General features: G+C 37.8%; 1 protein-coding gene across 2 annotated transcripts in view; it reads left to right on the forward strand.

Annotated features, from left to right (window-relative positions):
• Positions 1 to 22551, forward strand: part of LOC106486914 (histone-arginine methyltransferase CARM1-like) — a 76337-nt gene extending 53786 nt beyond the window's left edge. Inside the window, exons 6-13 of one of the 2 annotated variants that reach the window (XM_067315603.1) lie at positions 4962 to 5139; positions 7399 to 7489; positions 11903 to 11984; positions 13620 to 13705; positions 15174 to 15263; positions 16670 to 16807; positions 19807 to 19896; positions 22372 to 22551. In XM_067315603.1, coding sequence (XP_067171704.1) covers positions 4962 to 5139; positions 7399 to 7489; positions 11903 to 11984; positions 13620 to 13705; positions 15174 to 15263; positions 16670 to 16807; positions 19807 to 19896; positions 22372 to 22381 — 765 coding nt within the window. In that variant the 3' untranslated portion in view covers positions 22382 to 22551. The remainder of the gene's footprint in view (positions 1 to 4961; positions 5140 to 7398; positions 7490 to 11902; positions 11985 to 13619; positions 13706 to 15173; positions 15264 to 16669; positions 16808 to 19806; positions 19897 to 22371) is intronic. The other variant, XM_067315604.1, reaches the window with a different exon arrangement.
• Positions 22552 to 25940: the final 3389 nt, after the last annotated feature.

Genomic DNA, 25940 nt, shown 5'->3' on the forward strand with positions numbered 1-25940 from the left:
TGGATTGAAGAGGCTTGGTAGTTTAGGTGAGCACTGAAGTGTGGACCAAGCCTTATATTTTAAGTTCTGATCTAGGTGCAATTACTCCTGACAGCTCCTGTTAAGAGAGGCCAAAAAAGTGACTTAAACAGTTGGATAAATACAGCTACCCCAAAGGTGCAATATCTGAGCAGGTAGAGTTGTGTAGAGCTTGCTGGTAGACTCTCTTACTTTGACTTTCTTTTTGCACCTGCCCAACTGTATTCCCACCTCCTGACAACTGTAAAAAGCTCCGTCACATTTTTGCTCAGGATTGGCTCAGGGCCATCTGTCAGCCTTGCTATTTACCTAAAAAAATCCACAGAGAACAGGTGTGCCAAATTAAGTATGTATTTCTGTTTGGGTTTTTTGAAGTGTTTCGCAAAGACATGTTGTTAATGGGTGTGGTTTCACCAACTTGAGCCCTTCTCTGAGTCTTCTAAAGAGGCTGAAGAAGTTACTCTGTTTTCTCTGCATCTCTCAGCATTAAATGTGTTGATAAGTTTAACTGCAGTAGTACTTGTTATAGACATACAGTTCTTAAGTAGCTCTTAAAAAGTATGTAGCTGCGCAGTTAGATTAAAAGACACTTGGCTATTTCTATTTTAATTATTAAGGATGCTGCCATGTTATTTTCTGTTTTGGTAGAGTTATTCTATCTGCCATCTTTGGGAGTCAAACTTTTTTTTGTTTCTGGGATTTGCTGTTTTTTTAATGAAGAATTTTGCAGAATTTTGTTCAGTGCCAAAGCAAAACAGATTCTCACATATCATTAGGGATGGATCCTGGTTTCAAAATGTAAAACAGCTGGCATGGTCTTTCTGGGGGAAGTCACATGTAAGATACTTGAATTATTCATAGCTTCATAGAATCCATGACATTGACTATCAGACTTATACAACAGCTGGGCTTCTTTTTGTGTCTCTGTTTAGTTGGGTGGGAGATCTGCTGTGCCTTGATGTGGAGCTGGACCTTTCATGAGAAGAGATGTGTGAGAGGCTTCTGTTTACCTATATGTACTGCAGAGATGAATTTTAATCTGGATTTTGTCAAACAGACCTTCCTTACTTTGTCTAAGACTCTTGAATGTTTAATTTTCATGAATGCTGCATGAAAAAAAAAATAACCAGAACACTAACATGGCCACATTTGGTGGCAGGTTGATGCAATTCCTTTGAAGTGAATTCATATACCGGATACAAATCTAACCATTTGTATTTTGTTTTAAGAAATGAATTTTATCCTCCATCAGTGTGATCTCTCCCTGCTTTCAAAAGTTCCTGAAATCCAGGAGACTCACCAGACATTGCAGCTATTGAAAACAACACTTTCCTCCCAGCGACTGACAAACCCAGAAGATATAGGGTGGAATGAAAATTTTTATTTTCTTTTCAAGATTTTTTTTCCCCTTCACAAAAGCTATGAAATATTGAAACAGCTTTACTTCTTTTGTTCAAACACATTGTGCTGACCATGACTTGGTGATTGCAGGAATTTATGAAATACTGTGTGGGAAGTGAAAACATTGTCAACACACCCACTCACACATACCTCCTCTCCTTTTGCCACGGATTTGTTGATGATTCCCTGAAGCACTAAATACAAAAGCTCTGCTGCCATCACCCTTAGCTGCTTGTTCTTCATTTGTCAATAAGAGTCTTAAAAAAATCAAAGGACAAAATTTGCTAATATTTAAAAAAAACTTTAATTTAGTGAGATTAGTAAAAACAACGGGATGTCAATATAAAGATACAGTTTGGAAGATTCAATTAAGAGATGGAGGTAATAGCTTGTGTAAGATATATCTTTTAAATGGCATGGCCAATATTGCTGCCTGAGAAGCAGAGCCACATTGGTGAAGGCAGAAATAACTTTTTACGCTTAAAAACCTCAAGTCATGAAGACTGATTTAACTCAGTGTTAGTAATCCTGCTGAAGTAAGGTCAGGCCAAAGGAGATGGAGGTGGCTGCAACAAAGACTTATTTCATAGCTGGTATTTATAGTCTCCTCAAAGTACGATTTTTTTTTTTTTTCAGTTTTGGATTAATACTGCCTGGGAGTAGAAGCGAGCAGTATTTTGTACACTTTTGGTATAATACACTTGTGTTCTGTATCTGTTATAAATTATTTCTGTTATCTCTGTAGTTTCTTCCTTTTCTGGAAAAAAGATACATGGTATTTGGGGGAGACCAGAGCTCTGAAATATTTAATGCAAATTGATTGATTTTTTGCTTCTGTTCCTGTGATAATGAGCCACTAATCAGAGTTTCATAAATGCATGGTAAATTCCAGTTTCAGAAATATCATCTGACACTTTACATTCTCTTTTTTTAAGTTCAAAAACTAGCTTTTTACTGCCGCCAACCTGGCTAGATATGAACTCTTAATTAATGCTAATTAAACTGCTCTGAAAATCGCAGAAAAGTAGTGTCAGACCTGCAGGCAAGAGTGTCTGCAGCTCTTTGACAGATAACTGCCGTAAGACAGGTGATCTCCTGTCTGAAATAAATCAACAGGTCTTAATCTAGTTTCTCTCAATTATTTATGTAAAAATGCTTTTGTAAACTGCCATTCATTGGCTTCCTGACAATCTTGGCATGCAGACTGAGATTCTGGCAGATGTAGGATTGCCTTGGTTCTTCAGATTACAATCAGAACATACTGGTAGGAAATTGAGAAGAATGTTATGTGAATAACCAGAAGTTTCTGTTCCCTGGGACTCTATGGCCCAAACCTTCTGACATGACCTTAACTCCCTTTTAAAAATGCAGTTTTTATCTCTGCTAAACTTTGAAAGACTGAAAACACAAGACGTTTTAGTTTTACTGAGTCATAACTCTATTCTGAAGGAGAGGATTAGTACTGACTTATGTTTGGGGGTTTTTTTGGCTGTATCTAAAAGTAGGAAAGCAAATAAACATTGATGATTTTTTAAAGTTGTATAGTAATAATAATGTGGAATAGTAATGAAAAATCTTTTTTCTGTTCAGTTTGTCTCCCTGTCATTATCTCCAGTAAAAGTAAATATTTTCTCAATGTGAGTATCTTCTCCACACATAGTGGAGAACATAATATTCTGCTGCCCTCTAGCCAACTATATGAGCTATCTATCACAGTCTGTGAGTATCTGAAAATGATTTAGGCTTCTTGCCCTTGTATATCCATGCTGCTTTTGTGCTTTTACTTCATAGTTAAAGCTATTTTTAGGTAAAGAACTCACCTGTGAGCAAAATGGTAATTTTGTTTCCAGAATGAAATCACATACTGTATTTGCTGGCATAGTCTCTGGTCTAATGAACTTAAAAAAAAAAATTTGTCAACCTGTTTTTAGAATGGATACAAACACTTGTGAGTAGAAGTATAACCAATGCTATTTAGTTAATTAAAAGTGTATTTATTTAGTAAGGTTTTTGTTTCATTAAATAGTTCTATTACTGTATTTGCTTATGGTGTATAGTAGCAGGTTATTGCTGAAAATCATTAACTGTGCTGTTTGTAAAGGTGCTAGAATTAAGTAATAACAACGTTGTAATTAGAATGAGTCACACACTGCGTACATTTCTAAGATGTTATCTGTGGCCCAGTCTGTACTGGAAAAAGTTTGCTGAAGTAATTAATGCATTTCTGTTGATGTTATAAGTATGCCAGTGCAAGCGCATCTTCTGGGAGGAAGTGCTTTTTAGTACTTGTAAAGAATTCAACCTCTCTTTTCCATTCACTTCCACTTGGCTACCTCCATCCTCTGCCGGGTACACTTTTCCCTTGTGGTTCCTTGTTTTTCCATCCATCCACTTCCCATGCAAGTGGTTTCTTCTTCCTCCACCCTGTACAGGGGTTGTCAGGGCAGTAGGAAGAGAAAAAGTCTGCAGCTGCTAAAGCATCTTCGGGGTAGACCATATTCTTCAATGATGTAATTTATTTTGTTCAAAATATTCTGAAGTCACTTTGAAACTGTGGCATATTTCAGATACTAACAAGTTGACCAAAATCGCAGGTATCTCACAGTTGAAGGCCTGGGTTTCAGGATATTAACTTACCGATAGAGAGGCTGTTCCTCTTTGGCAATGAAATGCAGAGCTGAGCTTCTTTCACACCATTGCAGGAGAATAAAGATCAAATGACAGCAGTCACTGCCAGAGGTCTATGCTTGGGTGTCTGGTTTTTTTCTTCTGAGTGAGGGTTAGCTAAGCATCTGCTTTCATAACTACCTTTTCCTTGAGGGTTTTTGTCTATAGCTTTGCCTGAATATAATATTTTTCTCCAAAATGGTATGCAGTTTGCTCTGTACTGTTAAAGAGTTTTTAAATTCATAATAGTGAGCAAAAGTGATTTCCCTGTTTGGGATATAGATAATAAAGAGTTGCTAATGGGGAAAAAAAAAGCTAGGTAAATCTAAGGTTCTCTAAAACTCTTGTAGGAGGAAGAAGAGATTTTAAATTGTTAATTTGATTCCCTGTGAGGGAATACTAGTATTTTGGCATGGAATGTATATCTGATTGATCAAATAGATATAAAATTCTTGAATATATAAAGAGGTGAAAAGGAACCTTCTCAGAATTTATCTTCAGAAATCACAAAACACTAATTAATTCCTTATCATAAACATTAAAAACCCATACTTTAGAATAAATTCCTAAGGAAATACAACTTTTTTTCTGTCTACTAGTCTAACCATCCTTTTCAATCACCTTTAGACAGTTTTACTGAAATTTGACAGGTTGTGGTCTCACATACCATTTAAGTTCCTACAGTTTTTTGTGAAATGGACATCTGGCTAGAAAAAGAGAAACTGAATTATTGCTTACACTATGGGAAAGGCAGTTGTAATTCAGTTAGTAGTTGTTTTACACTGTACAAGACTTAATCCTAATCAAGGTCTCTGATAGAATTTTGCTAATCAAAGAAGCCAACACTTTCTGTGTGTTTTTTGTTCTTTCTCCAGCTGTTGGTGAGAAGTAACAACCTTTCTGACAAGATCATGGTTCTGTCAGGAAAAATTGAGGAGGTCTCCCTGCCTGAGAGTGTTGATGTGGTAATTTCTGAACCAATGGGTTATATGCTATTCAATGAAAGGATGTTGGAAAGTTACCTCCATTCCAAAAAATGGCTGAAATCAAATGGTGAGTGTGTCACCACTGTCACCCCTCTGTATAGGGAAAGGGAGATAAAAAGCTTCCCAAAGAAGAAGAAAGACTTGCACTGATAGTCCAGGATTGTCTGGTTTTATTTATTTATTATCTGTTTCTGGCTCCACCACCAACATCTAGAGGGCCCAGTGGAACAAATATAATCACGCAGCCTCCATTGCCATTGCTCCATGATGTGACTACCTGCTATTTCATGCTGGAGGTGGCTCTTGAATATGTCGGTTTGACTGCTGATTTCTGTTCGTGTTTTGATCTTAGTGTGCTGCTCTGTACACTATGATTGCATCTCTCTTGCAGTGTATCACAAAACAAGATGGCACACTAACCTCAAATGCCAGGCAGTGCAATGTAGATGAGAGCAGGATGGCCAAATATGATGACCTTTCTGTGGAAAAACTGCAAACTCTTTTATTTGGAAAAACTATGAATTTCAAACTGTTTTGACGTCCTTTCATTGGGCTTCTCCCAAATACCTTTTTCTAATACTTGGATCTCTCCTCTTTAGTGGCATGTCAAGATTCCTAGCATTTAGTACTCTGTATTTCATTCCTCTTCTCTTTGGAGGAGTTTTGAAGGGAATCTGTAAGATCCAAAGCCTTGTGGGAATGTTCTTTGTGAGGCAAATCTGAGCATCTGATTGCTGTATGTTAAATTCTCCTACATGAATGCTGAAAATGAACTATAAAGTCTCTCTTTAAAGGCTTCTTTAAAAGCAGCCTTTCTCATGTGAAATTACTGCAGGGTGGAAGTTTTGTAAAGCATAGACTGAATCTGTGCCTCAAGGTCGGGAGCTAATCAGTTTTAATTCTGGCTTTGCTGTTGAATTCTTACAAACCTCCAAAATATGTTTGGGTAGTGTTTTTCAAAAGTCATCCACTGATCTTAAGTCTCCAGTTTAGACTCTCAGGGCCTAGTTTCAGAGGAGGGCTTCTGAAAACTGATCTTCAGGCAGCTTATTCTTGGGGGGACTAAAGATGAGTGGATAGTTTTGAAGGTATGTGCCTCAATTTCTGATTCCCTACTGTACAGTAGGGGTGATTAACTTACCTGAATCACCTTATGCAGCAATTATTAAACTTAATGATTCTCTACAGAGTGTACCAAAATCGTGAAATTTAGTGTAAGTTGCTAGTATTTAGTAGCAGAAATATAATCGATTAAGTTTAGAAACCTTCTATATGAAGTTCTTCTCTGCAAACATGTTAATATTGTCCCTACAGCCAGGTTTAAAAAGCATGTCTATTTTGTGAGTGGGTGTTGTTCTCTTCTTAAATTCCTGTAGACTTCTCCTACATAAAGTACCTGCAAAAAAGAGTTTCCTTTTCCCTCCCCTCCTTCTTCCCTCCAGTTATGCAGCATGTTACGTATCAGGTAGAAAAGAGTCTCAAGAGATATGTGATGAGGCTTTGTTCCCTGCTTCTCACTGACATGTACACGATAGAATACAAGGGCTTCCCTTCATGCTGCTAGGCAGTCTGATGCAGTGCCCACTATAAAAAATTGGAAAAAATTCCTCTGGTTTCCTCAGACATGAGGGTGTGAGTTCCTACTTAAAGTACATACTTGAAAGCTAATAGATCAGGATTTCATCCCCTGCTCTGTCGCTAATTTGCCACTTAATGCACGTAAAATTCTTCGTGCCACAATTTCAGCACCTGTAAGCAGGTTTGTAACATATATTTTGTGCGAGTAAAATTTTTGGTATTTTTTCTGAAGTCCTGTAAGATTCCTAGATAAAAGGTCTAACAGAGTGAAGCATGTATAACTGCTTCAAATCCTTAACAGTAGTTCTTCTGAATTTGACCAAAACCATAGCCTGCAGTTTAACTTGGGATCAGATCTGAGCTTTAATGAAAATTCTTTACACAAATGTTATGTTATTGAGCAAAGTCTAAGCAAACAAGATGTTCCATTGGAGAACACTGAGAAGGGAGCACTTCACTTCATTTGAAGAGAGCTAAATTTATTCAAATACTTGATACAAGACCGTAATAGGGCTTTATGAAGTTTCTTGGTCTGTCCAATTCAGTTGTTGTGGGTTGTTTTAGTTATTGACTGCTTTAATGTATTCAGATTTCAGTAATCCATATATTAATGAAAATAAATGTTAACCTATTGAAATGTTTGGCAACTACTGCTTCTGAACTGATGATCTCTTGCTAGAGAAGACATTCCTATAGAAATGTCTGTGGGACTCTGTGTTGCTATTGTATATTATCTTTTGTTTACTAGGAATGATGTTTCCAACATTTAGTGACATTCATTTCGCTCCTTTTTCCGATGAGCAGCTGTACATGGAACACTACTCCAGAACCAATTTTTGGTAATGATATTTTATTTTATTTTATTTTTTATTGTCTGGAGATAATAGTTAAAAATTAAATTGGTTATTTGATTCAGAATAAAGTGTAACTTAGTGTCTGTCAATATTGGAAGAGAATTCTTTGATGTTTTCCATGTTCACTTCTACAGCTCTGGGCTGTGGCTATAGTGTTTATTGTGTGAGTGTGATAAATCTCTCAGGAAGTGCTGGAGCTGGCTGGGTCTCTTGTTGAAGAAGAAATTGTCTCCACGGAGCATCCAGAGTCAGGAATAGTTGAATCTGAATCAGTTGGTAGCGCTTCTTTTGCTACACCAAAGCATAGTGTGCTGTGAATGGTGAGCATTGTACTGCATGAAGTCCCGGGTGCGTGTGTGCACAGCAAAGATTCCTTGGCACGTTTCTCAGGGAGTGGGTGTTAACTCCCCATGTCTTGAACAATTTCCAGTTTGGTAGTTACTTTCTACCGCCTAAATTTTTCATGCAGCTTCAACCAGAAGCTGCACTCTTTTTGCCGTGAAGTGTCCTAATGCTAATATCCACTATTGAGCTGTTGCAGTCCTTTATATAGGAGGAAACATTAACAGCAATACTTTAATAAGAAAAAATGGAGATACTTTCATTAGAGCAAAGGGCAAGATGGTTTCTAAATATCTCCTTCATAGGATACAGATCAATTAATTTATAAATTAATCATTTATAGATTATTATTTGAAGTTCTTGGGTAAAAAGTGCTGTGAAACTTCAGGATTAATTCTTCTTAAATCTTCTGGAAGATTATACTTATTATTATGTTCTTTCAGCTTGCAGTGTGGAATGTAAACATTAAGTTGATTTCGTCCAAGCTATTCATTGTTTTCTTAGATTAAGGAAGAAGTTTTCTTTTATGCCGAAGGTGTCTTCTGGCTGCCTCTGAAGAACACCTATGACAAAATCTTACTTATCCTATAGAGATGAAATGAATGAGAGAAATTGGCCTTACATGTTGAATGCTTTACTGGCCATGTTATCCTATTCAGCTGGCAGGTGCTCTTTTGTCTCACCTGCGTGAGCTAAGAGATAGTGCAGGCATATACTCTGAACAGAACTGGGGAAAATGCAGCAGTGTTCTTCTGTGCCAAGAGACTGAAAAAAAAAAGTAGAAGTAACTTCTGGTAGATGTTCATATCTCAAGTGTCATTCTGATCCCTCTCCCCTGATCTCCTGCTCTTTTTGGTTGTATGTGACATATCAACGATGTTGTCTTAGCTTATTTTGTTGTTTATTATGTTTATTAACTTATTATGTTGTTTAACTTATCAGTGATAAGTTAAAAGACTGGAGCGTTATGTCATGCCAAGAGGCAGCTTCCTCATCATTTAATGAAGAAAATATATGCCTAGTTAGTAGTCGACGCAGAAATGTAGCTTTTTTTCCCAGGTCTGTACAGGACTGGATGTTACTGCCAATATGAAAGCATTCCGTTTCAGGCTGCTTGGGATGCTTCGTCTCCATTTGTAACAAAGTAAGATTTCTGTGTGATAAGTGGAATACCTGTGGAATAGGTACACTGTACATGTGTATATCCTCATAAACACTGAAGTATATGGTAATAGAGGTGGTGGCAGAAGAAAATCTGCTGCCTCTTGTCAGTTAAGAATTGCACAGTGGGAATGGCAGAATTCAGCTACATTAGTTCCTTATAGTTTGTTAGCACAAATATGCCATCTGCATTTAAAAAAAATACAGAACTTCAAACCACGTCTGTTAGATCTAGATGATTACAGACATTCTACGCTTATACATTGTATCGGCTAAATTGTCTGTCAACCACTACAAGGCTTTCAAAGAACTGTATAACAGAGACAAATAAATCTTTCAAGTCTGCAGTAGTAACTAATTGCTCTCTGCACCAAGAATATTTTTGTCGTTGTTATTATCACAAATTGTAGTTAATCTTTGTAATTATAATAATGATCAGGTTGGTATCTAAGCCCCAAAGTGCTGCAGTCTCTTCTCTCCCCTTCATTGCAAAAGGATGTCTCCCATTTTTCACAAATTTTTTTATAGCCTTTTTATTTTTGATGAGAATGTTTCAACCAAACTAACCACAGAAATGTAAGACAATTACCCTGGATGAGATTCCTCTTTTATCAGGTTTTGTTTGACTTACTCCTAGACAAAATAGTTTTTGCCATCACAACATAGTTTATGGCTGTCTTGAGATGCCCCCTGAGCAGAGGACTGTATCATCAGTCCTCCTATTTCACATCGTTGTACTTTTGTGTAGATATATGCCCAAAACATTGATTGTGCAAGACGATTAAATACTCCTGGAGTTACAGCGTGCTCTAAAGACCAACAAATTAGTGCTTCTTATGTCTTCAGCCGAAAGTGGGATCAAAATCTTTTGAGTAAGAGTGTAGTGGTACTGCCTCTGCACCACTCTAAGACATTCAGATTATTAATACTAAAAGGACTGGTTATCCTGATAGATCCATAACTATAAAAGGATGGAGGTCAATGTCCAGGCCTACTTCAAGCAGGGCACTTTCTTTTTTTCTTTTTTTCTTGTGTTTTTTTTTTTTTTTGGGGGGGGGGGAGGCATTTGAAAGGTACCATCAGGAGCTAATTGGTGACAACCAGTACTTCTATAAACATCAAATTCCAGGCCTCAAAAAACAGCTTTCCTGTATTGTCCAGGTTTGTTACTCAGAACATGAGATGTATTTTGTGTATAATAAACCCTTTCCTATTTAACAAACTGTTTTCAAAGAAGATAATGCCCTGTGACTTAACAGAAAGATCTGACATTTTTTGGAACTGCTACTTTGCATGATAATACTTGAACAAAAGAGTTAAAGAAGTATCTGGATTTGTAATTTAAACTTGCCTATGGTAAAGGCACCAGGACACTGAAAAGCCTCCAAAATCCTATCCAAGAATCTTGGTGAGTGTCTTAGCATTAGGTGCAGCAGTTAGTCAAGACTGTTTACTGTACAAAGGAAAGGTTACATATTTCTCATACACTTAGGATTATTGTCTTGGATCTGTACAATAATAATAATTATGAGGCTGTATACATTGGCCATGTTTCTCTTCAGGCCTATAGGTTGGTTTACTGTTGCGCTACAAAGAGGCACATTAATTTATCAGGAATCATTCCTAGAAGTGTGATAATGTGTAGCCTATCATAGAAGAGCAGACTGCTCTTTTTGTTGTCAAAAGTCTTGCAAAGATAGGAAGACATGAAGCATAAATATGCAGCAAGTTGTTAAAAATAGTGTGTATTTTGTCTGTGTTTTTCATCAGTGACAAGTAGGTGATTCAGTTGAACATTACAGCAAACATTTAGAAAAGGATAAAAGATCACTTGCAGTTAGTGGTATCAGCAGACTTCCTCTGTTGTGCTTTTTTAGTTCTTTCCTTGAAGATATCCTCTCAGATTTAGTCATGCAGACGTCTTCCCCTTATGCAATTAGCATTGAAACAATAATGCAGACTTAGTCAGTCTTAAAGGGGTGTCATTAAACTTGTTCAGACCGAGTCATCTAGTTTTGAAAAAAGTAATGATAGTCAAAGAGCTGTATGATGTTGTAACAATGGAAACAAACATTTAAGATTTCCCATTTTAAGTGCTTCTGAAGACTCAGAAGGCTTCAGATCATGGTTTTACATTTAGATGACACTTTCATCACAAGGAATTGAGCTCCGTTGCTGTTTTCCTTCTCCATCCCATTCTCTGTATGTCGTCTGAAAATAAAGGTACCTGTTAACTTCATGGAGTTGATAAGAGGGTCATGCCCAGGATCTGGGAAACTGCTGTAGGCATGCATATTTCAGATTCAAAATTGATGTTGAAAGTAGGCTGGATTTGCATTAAATGAACGTTTGCATAAATTGGTAAGATAAAAATATTGTTGGTTTTTTGTTGATGTTGTTCATTGCTTTTCAGTCGGTATAAGACGAACCTTTGCTTTCCTCTTCTGTGTCAATAAAAAGGACCAGACCTATAATACAGGGGTCTTCAGCACCTTTTTAATTTGTGCCAGGTCCACTCCCATTTCTGGACCAGCCCAGGATAAAAGGCTTACAAAACTAGTTTATGACTGCCTCAGCCTTTCTCCCTATTCTCTGCTTTCTTTGTGGATTCTTTCAGAGCTCTAGTGTGAAAAACCTCCGTGTCCTTTTGAGGGAATCGGGTCACCTCAGTGCTGTAAAAGATGTCTGGAGGGAAGGGAAGCTGATGAGGGGAGCTGAGCATGGCTGGAATTTGGACTCTTGGCAAATTGCAGGAAGGGAAAAAGACACTCAGCCACATTTCCCCTTTTGTTGACAGCTATTGTGCCTTGGTCTTTTTGGTGTGCAGTGGAATCCAGGTGTTTTTTTGTTTTTTTTTTTTTACCTAAACCTTTTACAATGTATTGATGTTTCTAGGTACCAAGAGTGCTTTTATGGTGTCAATCTGTCCAGTCTTCGCAATGCAGCTGTGGATGAGTATTTCAGACAACCTATTGTGGTAGGTTTGTATGTCTGGGGTTTTTTTGTGTGTTTTCCCTTCTCCGTGTGTTATCCCTTTCACAAAATCTTGCAGGTACAGTGGCATCCTTGTTTAACAAAGCTCTGTGGCTGTTGTATAGAAAGCCAAAGACTGACTCTGTGAAAACTGTGAACAGAGCTGCTGTCAAAGGTTAACAACTATGTGTAATATTCCCAGGTTTGCTATAAGTAGCAGATGTCTAGAGATATACACACATTAGGAAGCCACAGCATGTGAACATCTGTCTTCCCAACATGCAACCACTTTCCCTCACTGCAACCTCTTAAAAAAGTGCTTGGATCTTGGGTTTTCCCTTCTCTTCTCTGATACACAAATTAAAGCAAAAAGAGAAACCAGCCAAACAAACAGGTTTCTGTATTATAGAACAAACTTTTTTTTAGCATATAAGTATTCTTATTTTATTGGTACCTTGGATTGAGCATCTGCAGTTCTTGTTCGTTCTTTTTAGGAGAAGTCTAGTTTGTACCTAGTTGGAAAGAATAGGGAGTACTCCTTGTTCAGCTCTGGAGAAAAAACAAAACGACCCTCTCCCCACCCCCGACTTAATACTTCAATGAAAAAGTCTGACTGCAGCAACTCTGGGCTAGCTTTAAGCTAGTTAGTTTAAGTAGCAATTGCTGTATAGCTGCTGTTGAATGGAGGCTGTACAACCTGCCCAGGAACCTGGAAAGATCATCAGAGAGCTGCTGTGACTTTTAGCACTGTACTGCTTTCAGTACATGAAATGGATATATTACAACTCTCATTTGTCCTCATAAGTTTCAGCTATATCTTTGACTATAGCAGGATCCATGCCCAGTGTTGGTTCTTTGGCTTTCAGTTAGGACTGAAGCCCATTTTTGCATTCAGTATGAAGTACATGTTTGGCTTTGTTTTCTCAGCTGAGATTCTTCTTCCTTTGAAGATTAGAAATGCAGTGCCCAATAAAAGCCATGTAAAATTGTTTTTTTAAAAATCACACATCTCCTTGGCTTCCCCTTATTCTATAGATAGATTTCAGTTTTTAAAGGGATTCACTGGTGAGGATGTGATAAGAGAATTTACACTAAGACTTTGCTTTACTTATCTGTGAGCTTGTGAACACTAATGGATTAGGATTAGTACATGTGATTGAAGAAGGAAAAATGAAGAGGAGAAAGTTGTTTTCATTTGCTGGAGGGACTGACTACTCCTAACTTGTTTCTATGGGGCAATCTGCATTACGTAATTTTGCTTCTTACACATCATAATTTAATTTTCAGCTCTTTCCAGACTCTTAGTAGAGTTTGCCCAACTGTGCATTGCAGAATAGTGTATTAAAATGTGAGCTTAAAAAAAAAAAGCAAAATTTTTTTAGAAGTGATGAACAATTTTGGTACAGGTTTTATTTTTTCTGGGTTGAATAAAACAGTCTTTAATACATATGTAAGCTATCAAATATATTCAGTCCTGGTAATAGCGCAAAATTTTTTCAGAGCTGTTAAAAAAAATGCAACTATTTAAAATAAGTTGATGGGGATGAAAGTTGATTTGTTTTCCCCATTTTGTCTCACAGATAGCACATTTATATTCTGACAAGACAAAACGGTAACATTGCGACTCTTTTCCCCATAGGACACTTTTGACATGAGAATTCTGATGGCTCGGACGGTAAAGTACACCGTTAACTTTACAGAAGCTGCAGAGGAAGATTTGCAAAGGTTAGCAGACACCAGTATCCTGCTCTTCATTTTTGTGATTGCTTGTTGGTGCTCAGAGGTAGGAGAGGCTGGTGGTTTTGGCCAGTGTTGAACACAGAAGGGGGAAGGTGGCATGCCAAGATGCTTGGTACACCTCTAGTAGTGCACCACCGTGTTCATCTGCAGGATGGTTTGTCTACTCTTAGTGAGGAAGCCTGTTGATGAGCCTGTGAAACAGTAGAGATTGGTTCAAAGAAGTTTCCTATGGAAAGAGATAAACTGGCCCCTGGAGAAGAGCGTTTGCTCCCTAGCATTATCTGTTGGGATACGTTTAGTTCTGGTGACAAAGCAATTTTTGTTGTTCTGCTTCAGCATCCTGAAAGACCTCAAACCCTGTTGATAAGGTGGTGTCATTACAAGCTGTGTTGCTGGACTCTGTGCTAGAATATATCTTTTTTAAAGTTTTCCAGTCTAAGAGGGGTCAGCTGCACCTCTTTACTTCCCTACAAATTATTAGTTAGAAAGTCTTACATATAAACCAGACTGCATGCCCCTTTGTCCCAGGATTAGAGCAGAGAAACCTCCTTCTGAGTACATTATTGAAATAAAATATACCTCGTGAGGAAACTTGAGGGACTACATCAACAATCTCTGCAAGACATTGACATATCACAGGCTGTCTTTGAAACTCAGAACCCTTATTGTTTCAGCATGACTCACAACTAACTGTATGTGTGACATGGTCTAGTGAGAGAGAGGAATTACTCTGAGAGAAGAAAACATCTGTAGAATTACTTTCAAGTTTCAACTGGCTAGTGTTGGCTTGTTTCAGTAGTTCTCAGGAGAGAATTTATGTGTGCTGTCTCTCTAAACCACAACCAAATACCATTTGCTTCTGTCTATGTAAATGCTAGTTACATGACTTGTCTCTGCAAGAGACAGTGAGATTTGGCTGCAACAGCATAGCCACTAATACCCCTTTTTAAAGTGAAAATAATCCAGCTGCCTCTTGCTCAATTTTTGCTTCTGGTTCCAAGAGTAATTCTGTTTGTCATATTTCTAGTGGAGCTTTTTCCTGTTAGAATGGTATTTAATGTAAATCCATATCTTTTTACTGGGAATGAGAAATTTTCCTTTAGGAAAATTGAACCTGGATATTTGTAAGAGTCTGCAGTATTGTCACCAACAATGTAGTAACTCTTTGGAAGTGGGATGTTTGGTTCTATTGCTGAATAAGGCACACAAAGAACTAATACCTAAATTAGTTGGCTAATTCTACTAACCTTTGGCTAATTCTACTGACACTGAAAAGAGGAGCATATTCTTTAAAAATATGGAAAATTGAGACACAAACTGATGAATAAGAATGGAAATGTAGAAATTAGTACAGGATAGGTTTCAGTAAATGAATGGAGATGATGGATTTTTGTTTCCAGTACTTTTTGCAAATTACTTTGGGAACTTTTTTTTTTTTTTCCTCTCTCTACAGAGTGGAAATCCCTTTTGTTTTCCAAATGATGCAGTCTGGACTAATCCATGGCCTGGCCTTCTGGTTTGATGTGGCATTTGTAGGATCACTGTAAGTACTTTTTTCCTCCTTCCTATGAAATACTAACTACTGGGAAAGAAAATCCCATCTTTCATATAAGGTGTGCCAGAATTAGATCTTCATCTGGTGCTCAGCCTGTTTGTAACGTCATTACCAATGCCTTTTTTATTAAGGAAATGAAGCTTTCTAGAGGTAACAAGAGTGGTAACTCAGTGCTAGCAGCATGACTCAAATGGTGGTGATCTTGCTTTCCATTAATTGGTATGTGTATTATCTAACATATACCTCATCCAGGAATTGTTAATGGTCACGATGCCTATCCTTTTATCTTTCCACACCATACTAATTCTTCATAATATTATATACCTTTATGCTTTACACTGTAAGTAAGGAAGCAGCATATGAATATGGGCTGGATCTTCTCATTTGGACCTGATCTTGTTTATGGGCAAAATGGAGAGGAGATTGCAAGTAGCCACCTACAAAATGGAAATGGAGTAAACTTCTCCAAGTTTAAGAAAATGTTTTCATTCTAACACCACCTAGTCATTTCAAAATGAGGACATTCATCTGGTGTAGTAAGCAGGTGAAAATTAGATAAAGTTACCTGGGAAGTCAAAAAATAGATTTCAGTTGTCTGTGTTTAGCTTTATATAAGATTTGTTGATTTCCCCATGAAATTTATCCAGTTTTAGATGAGGTTTTTTGCAAGATACTGTAAAACACATTTCTATTTCTTTCTGTTGATAAATACTATTTATTAACCTTTGAAATGAGGATTGTGAGGAATTCAGAATAGTACATCCATTAAAAGGAAAAGGAGATCTGTGTATTTGTAGTTACTTTGAGGGCTGAAATTATCAGCTGAGAAGGTCTCTATTTTGGAGTAGAAGATCGCATAATCAGCAGATCTTTCATGTTTATAGACTTCTAAAGTTCTCTGTCTTAGCACTTGAAATTTCAGTGGATTGAATTCAGGATATTTCATATGTTATTGCTTTCTTAACACCTACAGCCCCTTTCAGCAAAATTACTGAAATACCTCTTGGAAGTGGAAATATTTGAAAACTGTTGTAGGAACTTCTTCAGGAGTGGTGTTTTAGGATGAAACTACCATTGTGAAGAATCACATTACGACGTTCAAGACAAACCTGTATTTCCTGTAATTTCTTTTAATTATCTGAGTGGGAAGATGGGGCAGGAATTAATATTCTCTGTCCTGGAGGTGTGGACAGAAGAGAGAACAGGAGTCTGGAGAGCCTCTTTTCTGAATTTCCATAATCGTGTTAGGCACTCAGCTCTGGTAGTGACAAGCATGGTATAGATTAAGAAAGAAAAGAACATTGGATATAATCACTGGCCTAGTTTACTTTAAGTTGTTTCTGAAAGGAGAAGGTGAGAGATCAAGTCTAGATAGTTTTTCTTGTTTGTTTTAGGGTAACTGTTTGGTTGTCAACTGCACCAACGGAACCTCTCACTCACTGGTATCAAGTACGCTGCCTTCTTCAGACTCCCCTCTTTGCCAAAGAGGGGGAAACTCTCTCAGGGAAAGTCTTGTTTGTTGCCAATAAGAGGTACGTATAAAAGCCTCATAAAGGAGGTTTTGTAGTGTGGCTATTCTTGTTAGAAGTACTCAAAAGACACCAGCTATCTGGATAATTACTACAGAATCTGTACTGATGGGTGAGTGGTGATTAATAACTGCACATGCTCTTGCAGCATGTGTCTGTTTTAGCACTTTTATATCCGCTTGTAAGCCTGCAAACCAGGCATTTGCTTGCTGATTGTGGATCACAGAGAAAATGTGAAGTGGCAAAATGCAGAAAGAGTATTTCTTTAGAAGAATGACTAAATCAAAACACATCATCCAGTAACATGATTTATTAATGGCTTTGAAGGTCAGATCAGCTTGTGTTGCTTGTTGCTTCTGAATAGCCACAGATCCCTAAATTTAGCACAGTAAAATTGGTTTTCATGGAGGGGATAGTAGTGGAGGAATCAGGTTTAGTCTTTGTTAATGCTTTTTAGATTCATCTTAATACGGATTAATAGCTGTGATTATCTTCCATTGAATACAATATTTTTTTCCTCTGCAAAATATGAGTTACTAATTTTTCTACTATGAAGTGGTGTTAATTGCCAGTGCCATCAGGCCTGGGGTGGGCACCGACACAGTGATGCGAGGATAGTTTGATCCATCTGTCACAGGCATTCTCCTGTTAGCCAGAGAAAGCACCAGGCTCCCCATGTCCTTCTGGCTGCAGAGGCAGGTTTGATTCGTATGGCATGGTCAGAGCAATGGATGTGGTTTATTTTCCAGCACCAACTGCAGTGATAAAGTACAGGGCCCACACAGCCTTTATCAAGGCATTTGCACACCTTACCATCTCTTTTCCTATTTCTTGACTCTCTTTTCTGCCCTTGTACCTCCCTTTCTCTGCCCTGTTTCTGCGCAGATAAACTGCCTGCCCCCAATTAGTTTGGGGTACATTTGTACCCAGATTTGTTATTTCTGATACTGTTACATAGATAATTTTGGATTTATATGATCTCACTGATACAGTTACCTAGGCACTGTTGGCCTTGCAAGATTCTGCTCCCCAAAAGGTCCCCAGTGCTCCATGCCAATTATCCGTGAAGTTGTTTCTCACATAATTCCTCCTTAACCACTTGTGAAATCCAGCCATCCTTCACAATGTTACTTGTAGGTGTCAGCTTTTCATGCTGATATCTATCACATGCAACAATTTCTTAAGTCATGTTCAAATATTTTCCAAACCTTATTCAGTAAGCTTAACTTCAGGGCAGAGGCCTAGTCAACAGCCTGGTCGTTTGCCAGCAGCACTAACATCCCTTGCCTCTCAATAAGTCATATGCAGAGACAAGAAGTGGGGTTGATCTGGAATCCATTCTACACTACTAATTCTGAAAAAAAAATTTCTTATGGAAGTGCTCTCCCTGTTTAAGAATAGTGCTTTCACACATTGTTTGTCCTCCCACTGAGGTTAATGGAAAGGAATGCTTTCAGAAGGGCGTCTTTCTTCAGCAGACTTCTGTGCTGCTCTTGCTGTCAATCAGAGGTCTGGAAACTCCACTCCTATATTTTGTTTTGAAAACAATCCTGAAGAGACTGGTTCACACAAGTTGTAGCCTGATTTGCTCATGTGTATTTGTGGTTGTAACTGAAAGCAAAGTCTCTTCTGTGTAGAAAGGTGAATCACTTTTTTTTTTGGAAACGTACTCACCAATCAGGGGAGTCTAGTGAGATCAAACTTGTCAGCGATGCTTTCACTCATTCTGCAACATGTGGGACTTGTCAAATTGCCAGATCTTCTGGTTAGGAGCTCTTCACATGTCTCCCTACATCTCTTTCAAAGTAAAATGCATTACTATTTTAACATATAAGAGAAACACTGTACTCCACAAAGTGATCACACAGACACTGCTGTAAATGTATCAACATATAAGGAATAATTACAATGGAGCATGGCTCAGAGACACCTGAGCTGAAGACTTTGCTAGAGCTAAAATGAGAAGCAGTTTGACCACGTTACCACTGAGGTTGGAAGTCCTGCTGCAAAGCTAATCTGCTTTCGAGATCAAGATAGCATCTCTGCATAACTCTGTACTGTGCTGTTCTGTGCGGGAGGACTAACTTGGGTCAGCTTTAGCTTTTTTTGTCTTTCTGCATTATACATAAAATCAGGGAGACATCTTTTGCCTTTTGAGGTCAACTTGAGTTTAAAACACATATGCTGCATTAAGTGTATTATATGTTGTTGTTATACTGCATATTCACATTTTTCCAAAAGTGAGTATACTCTGTTTTTACTGTGCAGAAAAGCTTTTGTCTTCAGTACTACATTACCCCTGCCCAAATTCCTGCCCTAAAGAGTCTGTAGTCTGAGTATTGAGATGCTAAAAGTAGCAAACAGCCAAAGGAAGGGTAAAAAAGCATTAAAATACTATTGATGAGTTCTTGATTCTCAGTGACAGCCTAAGTCAGTTGCTAATTAGAGGCATGTCATAAAACAGCATTATAGAATACAGGCACACACTGAAGGTGCTGTAACTACAGCAGGGATGTTCTCAGTGGCCCAGTTGTTTCTCTTTACTTTTCTGTGTAAACTCAGTTTCTTGCAAAAAGTCCTGTGAAAAATTAGCCTTTCCAGTGAAGTCCTGGGTTACAGAAAGAATGAACCTAATGCTTTTTGGCCAGTTAGATGTTTTTGATTGTGAGGTAATACTCTGATTGTGTATGTTAATGTTGAAATTTATAGTATTTTTGTTGGAAAGGCAAAAGACCTTTCACTGTTATCTTTTATCAATGCAAAATGATGATGTTTCTCAGATAGAAATTCTTAAGATTACTTAAGTGTCTTAGTAAATTTTGCTTCTTTATTTCTTTAAATAATCAGGCTGTAGCACTGATAGCACTGAAAATTAATTTCCTTCGCTTGTTATGCTAAATGGTTCTTGTTCAAACAGTAGCTATCTTTTTAACACAAGAGTTTACAAATGCAACTACAGTTTAGTTCTATTATGTCTTTTTATACTTTTATTTCTGATGCAGACAAAGTTATGATATTCAGATTGTGGCTGTGGTGGACCAGACAGGATTTAAATCTGGTAACATTCTCGATTTAAAGAATCCATTTTTTAGGTAAGAAATGCTTTTGACTAAAAGCATTATATTTAATGGCTCAAAGTATAGTGGTAAAGTCTTGTATGTCAGAAAGCATACCTACTATGCTTAAATAAGTTTCTGACCTCTCATGGTTTAGTTTAGTTTGACAGGTGTCAGGGCACTATTGTTTCATATCATCAGTGATTTCTTATATAATGCATTATTTCATTAAGGTTGTATGACAAAGAGCAAAAGGAAATGGTTTTTTAAGATCTGTATTGACTTAGCACTATGACAAAAATAGTAGAATGCATCTTGGACAGAACATGGATATGCATTTCTTTTAACTTTTAAGATTTCTTTTAAGATCGCTGCTATTTTCTGTCATGTGTGGAAGACCTTGTGATTCTTGAGGAATCAGCGATATGCTAAGCTGCACAGTGCTGGGTGCATACTTTGATATTACTATTAGACATGAAGGACCCATACTTTCTTTATAAAAACATGTGAGGAGGAAAAACCCTTGACTGCTGCAATCCTTCCCAACAGAGCAGGGAGCGTTGTTAAGTGTTGCTACAGCACGGTCCTAACTCCTTTTGGGAAAATAACAGATCCAGACAGCAAAGAGGAAGGAATCATCAATTCTTGCAAAGCAAAAAAGATTTGTGAGAAAAACTGGCTGACTGTGTTTCTTTCTTGTTCTTATGCTGTATTTGGCATAAAAGTAGACAGACTAATAAAACTGGTGAAATTGATTTTTCCAGAGGTACACATGGGAAGTAGTGTTTCTTTAGTTCATTATGTTTCCCATTTTATCTCACTTTTTGACTCAGACCTGTATGACAATTCCACAATAATCTTTATAAAGCAGAATACCCTTTGTGTCTGGTGAAAAGTAAGTAATTGTCACCAGTACATTAAATGTGTAGCACATTAGACATTTTTGTTTTCAAGTGGGGCCCTTTTGACTAAATAAAATAATATGTTGTTACAATAAGACTGTTTGTGGAAGACATGCAATAATTATAAACAAAACCATGCAGTGGAAAAACTGAATTTCCTCAGATTTGCCCTGTGACATGGACAATGTCTAGCTTGGTTATGTTTTTGGTTTGGTTGATACACATTTAAAATGGAGAAGTTTTTCATGAGGATGATTAGAAATAAATTTATTGGTCTTCTATAGCCTGTACTTGCTCTCAGTATCCACTGCATGAGTGTGAGTGACTTTTCAAAAATTACAACTGTCTGCTCATAGGAGCAAAAGAAGCTTTTCTTAAGAGTTTTTAAGTTTAGTTAAACCATAGAAATCATTCCTTGGTAAACATATGCCCTTACTCATTTGAAAGAAAGCACGGGGAAAAATGGTCAAATTGTATGGTGCATATAGGAGAAATTTAGGTTGTATAAAGTGGGATTGTAGTTTGAAAATTGAATTGAAAAATCACTGTGTGATTTCATGGTTGCTTGCCAATTAATTAACCATGTTTAGTTCATTAATTTAGACTGCTGTTCTTTACGTATTAATTCTTAGAGTGCTTGGTCCTGAAATCCTGTGTCACAACACTGTAGCCTGATTTCACAGCCTTCCCCTGCGAGGTTGCAGAGCACTGCTGTTTTGGTTTTTATTTATCCTGCTCCATGCTGTCCCTACCCTCCCATAATAGCTCCTAGAATTCTGGAAGATTTGAAAAAAGAAAGGCAAAGAAAAACTCCCCTAAGAAAAATGTTCTCTGTAGTGTAAGCATTCATAAGGGTTTTTAAAATTAAAACGTAACCCAGGTTTCAAACTAGGACATGCAAATTACTGTGCATGGGGGGGGGAGACCTGATTTAGATATCTGGCATAAGATTCCACAAGTGCTGTAGTGTGTGTGGAGAATTTAGTGGGGCTTTACGCCAACACATACGGCCCAATTCTGTTCTACCTCACTGATTCACAGTGTCCCCAGCGCAGAGCTTTCTTCTGTACCACATGGATGAAAGAGGGAAACAGCAATTCTGGACATTTTTGGCTCCCTTAGAACAGCTCTGTACTACTTCTATAGTATAAGGTAAAAAAAAGACCAGCCTCTCATTTCTGCAGAGACCATGGCCTGAGCTGCTATACATGTGAGCAGAAGAAAGCTTTGCCTTTGTAAAATAGGCTACATGAGATTTGGTAGCATTTTACACTTCCTTGCACAGCTGCAAATCTAGATGAAAAGACTTGCAGTATGAATTTGAAACCACTCTGCATTTTAGTAAATCCTGTAACAGTATATGGGACTAACTCCTTAGCCTTATTCCACTGAGGCTTATCTGACATACATTGGCTGTTGTGCTACAATATGTTACATTTCATGAAAGTCCTTATTAAATATAAAAAAGCTGCCAGCAGTTTTACTCCAGAGTAAGATGAGAAAAGCTACATTAAAAAATGTATTTACTATGCTTAATTCAGCTAATGCTGTAAACTGTGAAGAACTGTTTGTTGTACTGTAACTGTTCTATTCTTTCATCCATTTTTAGGTATGCCTAGAATTTACTGTAATACAGCACCTGAAAAGCAGAAATGAGATTCTCACCAAGCTGAATAACCAATGAGACTGAAATCAATTCAGTTCCTAGTAGGCCTACTGGTTCTTGTGTAAAATCTATTTGTAACTGTACATATCTGTAATAAAAGATTTTATGCAAGTAGCAAAATAAGGGGATACTGTGGTTCTATCCTCCCCCCACCCTTTTTTTAACTGAAATTTAGCCGGGGCTCACATTTACAGGCATACCTCGTTTTATTGCGCTTTGCTTTATTGCACTTCGCAGATACTGCCTTTTTTACAAACTGAAGGTTTGTGGCAACCTTGCATGGAGCAAGTCTGTCGGCACCATTTTTCCAACAGCATGTGCTCACTTCGTGTCTCTATGTCACATTTTGGTAATTCTCACAATATTTCAAACTTTTTCATTATTATTATATCTGTTATGGTGGTCTGTGATCAGTGATCTTTGAGGTTACTCTTGTCATTGTTTTGGGGTGTCACGAACCATGCCCGTATAAGGTGGCGAACTTAATAAGTGTTGTGTGTGCCCTGACTGCTCCACCGACCGGCCATTCCCCCATCTCTCTCTCCCTCTCCTCGGGCCTCCCTATTCCCCAAGACACAGCAATATTGAAATTAGGGCAATTAATAACCTTAAAATGGCCTCTAAGGGTTCAAGGGAAAGGAAGAGTCACACATCTTGCATTTTAAATCAAAAGCTAGAAATGATGAAGCTTAGTGAGGAAGGCATGTCGAAAGCCAAGACAGGCCGAAAGCGAGGCCTCTTGCGCCAAGCAGGTAGCCAAGTTGTGAATGCAAAGGAAAAGGTCTTGAAGGAAATTCAAAGTGCTGCTCCAGGGAACACACGAATGACAAGAAAGCGAAACAGCCTTCTTGCTGATAGGGAGAAAGTTTGAGTGGTCTGGACAGAAGATCAAACCAGCCACAACATTCCCTTAAGCCAAAGTCTAGTCCAGAGCAAGGCCCGAACTCTCTTCAACTCTATGAAGGCTGAGAGAGGTGAGGAAGCGGCAGAAGAAAAGTTTGAAGCTAGCAGAGGTTGGTTCATGAGTTTTAAGGAAAGAAGCTGTCTCCATAACATAGAAGTGCCAGGTGAAGCAGCAAGTGCTGAGGCAGAAGCTGCAGCAAGTTATCCAGATGATCTAGCTAAGATAATTGATGAAGGTGGCTGCACTAAACAACAGATTTTCAAGGTAGATGAAACAACCTTGTATTGGAAGAAGATGCCATCTAGCACTTTCATAGCTAGAGAGAAGTCAATGCCTGGCTTCAAAGCTTCAAAGGACAGGCTGACAGCAAGGGAACTAGAATTAGAAGTGGAGCCTGAAGGTGTGACTGAATTGCTGCTATCTCATGATCAAACTTGAACGGATGAGGAGTTGCTTCATATGGATGAGGAAAGAAAGTGGTTTCTTGAGATGGAATCGACTCCTGGTGAAGATGCTGTGAACATTGTTGAAATGACGGCAAAGGATTTAGAATTTTATAAACTGAGTTGATAAAGTAGCAGCAGGATTGGAGAGGATTGACTCCAATTTTGAAAGAAGTTCTATTGTGGCTAAAATGCTATCAAACAGCATCGCATGCTACAGAGAAATCCTTCGTGAATGGAAGAGTCAATCGATGCGGCAAACTTCATTGCTCTCTTATTTTAAGAAACTGCCACAGTCACTCCAGCCTTCAGCAACCACCACCCTGATCAGTCAGCAGCCATCAACATCAAGGCAAAAAGATTACAACTCGCTGAAGGCTCAGGTGATGGTTAGTGTTTTTTAGCAATAAAGTATTTTTTAATTAAGGTATGTACATTGTTTTTTTAGACATAATGCTATTTCACACTTAATAGACTACAGTATAGTGTAAAGATAACTTTTATATGCACTGGGAAACCAAAAAATTTGTGTGACTCGCTTTATTGCAATATTTGCTTTATTGTGGTGGTCTGGAACCGAACCTGCAATATCTCCGAGGTATGCCTGTACAAACCTAAATTGCAACAGACTTAACTTTATTCCAGAAAGCTCATTTGATATGGATCAAGAAGAATTTATTTCTTTTTTCTTCTGTTTTACAATAAACTGACATTGGTTCAGATTTGGGGTGGGGGGGGTGAGATTACTGTTACTAGTATTCTAGATTAGCAAAAAAAACCTACCTCGTCTTTATATGTATGATGCATTAAAAGATCTTTGGCAATATGCATTGTTCATGCTTTCAACTTTCAGCACACATTTCCTGATATTTCAATATACTTGGTGTTAATCTTCTGGCTCACCAGGGTAGTGTGTTAAATAATTTCATTTTCTCTCCATGGACAAATTAATTTGGTTCACTTTGAGACATGAACCTAAAGTCATCTTGCATATACCTTTAAATGTTCTAAGATTGCCCTGTGCATATCAAAGTGTAACAGGGCACATCTGTAAATTACTTCCAGCACAGTGTGAAATAAAAATGTAATGACAGGATTTAAGTAAGACTTTTGCTTTTTCTGTAGCTCTGTGAGAACTCCTGATACTCCAAAATACATATTTTTGGCTTGTGTAGCTAGAGAGGGGAGGAGACTATAGCCTCATAGTGCAGATTCTAATGAGGTCTCTCTCCAGACAGTCTTACCCGTAAAGAACACAAAGTGATTTTATAGACTGTGCTTCTATTTCTCAAAGTGAAACCTTCAAAAGGCTGAATTAATAAGCTGTAGTCAAAACAAAAAGGTAGGGGCGACCAGAAATGTAATAGCAATTATACCTCTAGCAAGATATAATCAGTCTTTAGCCTTCCCTGCGCTGTTGGAAGGCTGGTTTGAATGAAAAGGCCAACCAAAACTGACCCCTCCCCCATGAAGCAGCATGCAGGATTTGATCAGAAGACCTTGTTAGCTTTGGGCCCCTACTGGGAGCAATTAAGACACAGCTGTGGTTTCAGAGGTTTTCTCCAAGTCCACAGCTATTTAAAGATAGTTCCTAAAATTATGGAAAGTAGTCCCTAAAACTCTGAAACCTGTTAATCTAACATGAACTTCTTTACGGCTGAGACCATGAAACCATTGAAGTTAGTGTGGCTGTACTCATTAGAATGATGGCCTTGTCTGTCTTAACAGGATATTTCCAGTAGCATTTAACACAGCAGGTCTGAGACTGCTGGCATAAAAATGTAGTTTGTACAATAAAAGAATGTTTTGTTACACAAACTAGCCCATATGAATAGTATTTAATGTTGGTTGCTGCCTAGAAATGACAACATAAATTGTTCTAACCTGTGAAAGCAGTGTAATGACATTTCTGAGGCAATGTCTGATGATTGGATATCTCCACCTGTGACATTTATTCTGTACAGTTAGATGGGAGAAAGCCACAAACTTGAGAATATACTAATCCACATACCAGACAACTGTTAGTCAGTTTGCCACAATTTGGCAGGTTTTTATATGAAATTTGAACCTAAATTTAGCTTATAGATTTGTAATGTCTCCCACTGACCTGCATGTCTCTCTGGATCTTGTATTTCAGTCTCAAACCTCTTCTAAAATTCATCTAT

The sequence above is a fragment of the Apteryx mantelli genome, chromosome Z (assembly GCF_036417845.1).
Source record: "Apteryx mantelli isolate bAptMan1 chromosome Z, bAptMan1.hap1, whole genome shotgun sequence".
Classification (NCBI taxonomy): domain Eukaryota; kingdom Metazoa; phylum Chordata; class Aves; order Apterygiformes; family Apterygidae; genus Apteryx; species Apteryx mantelli.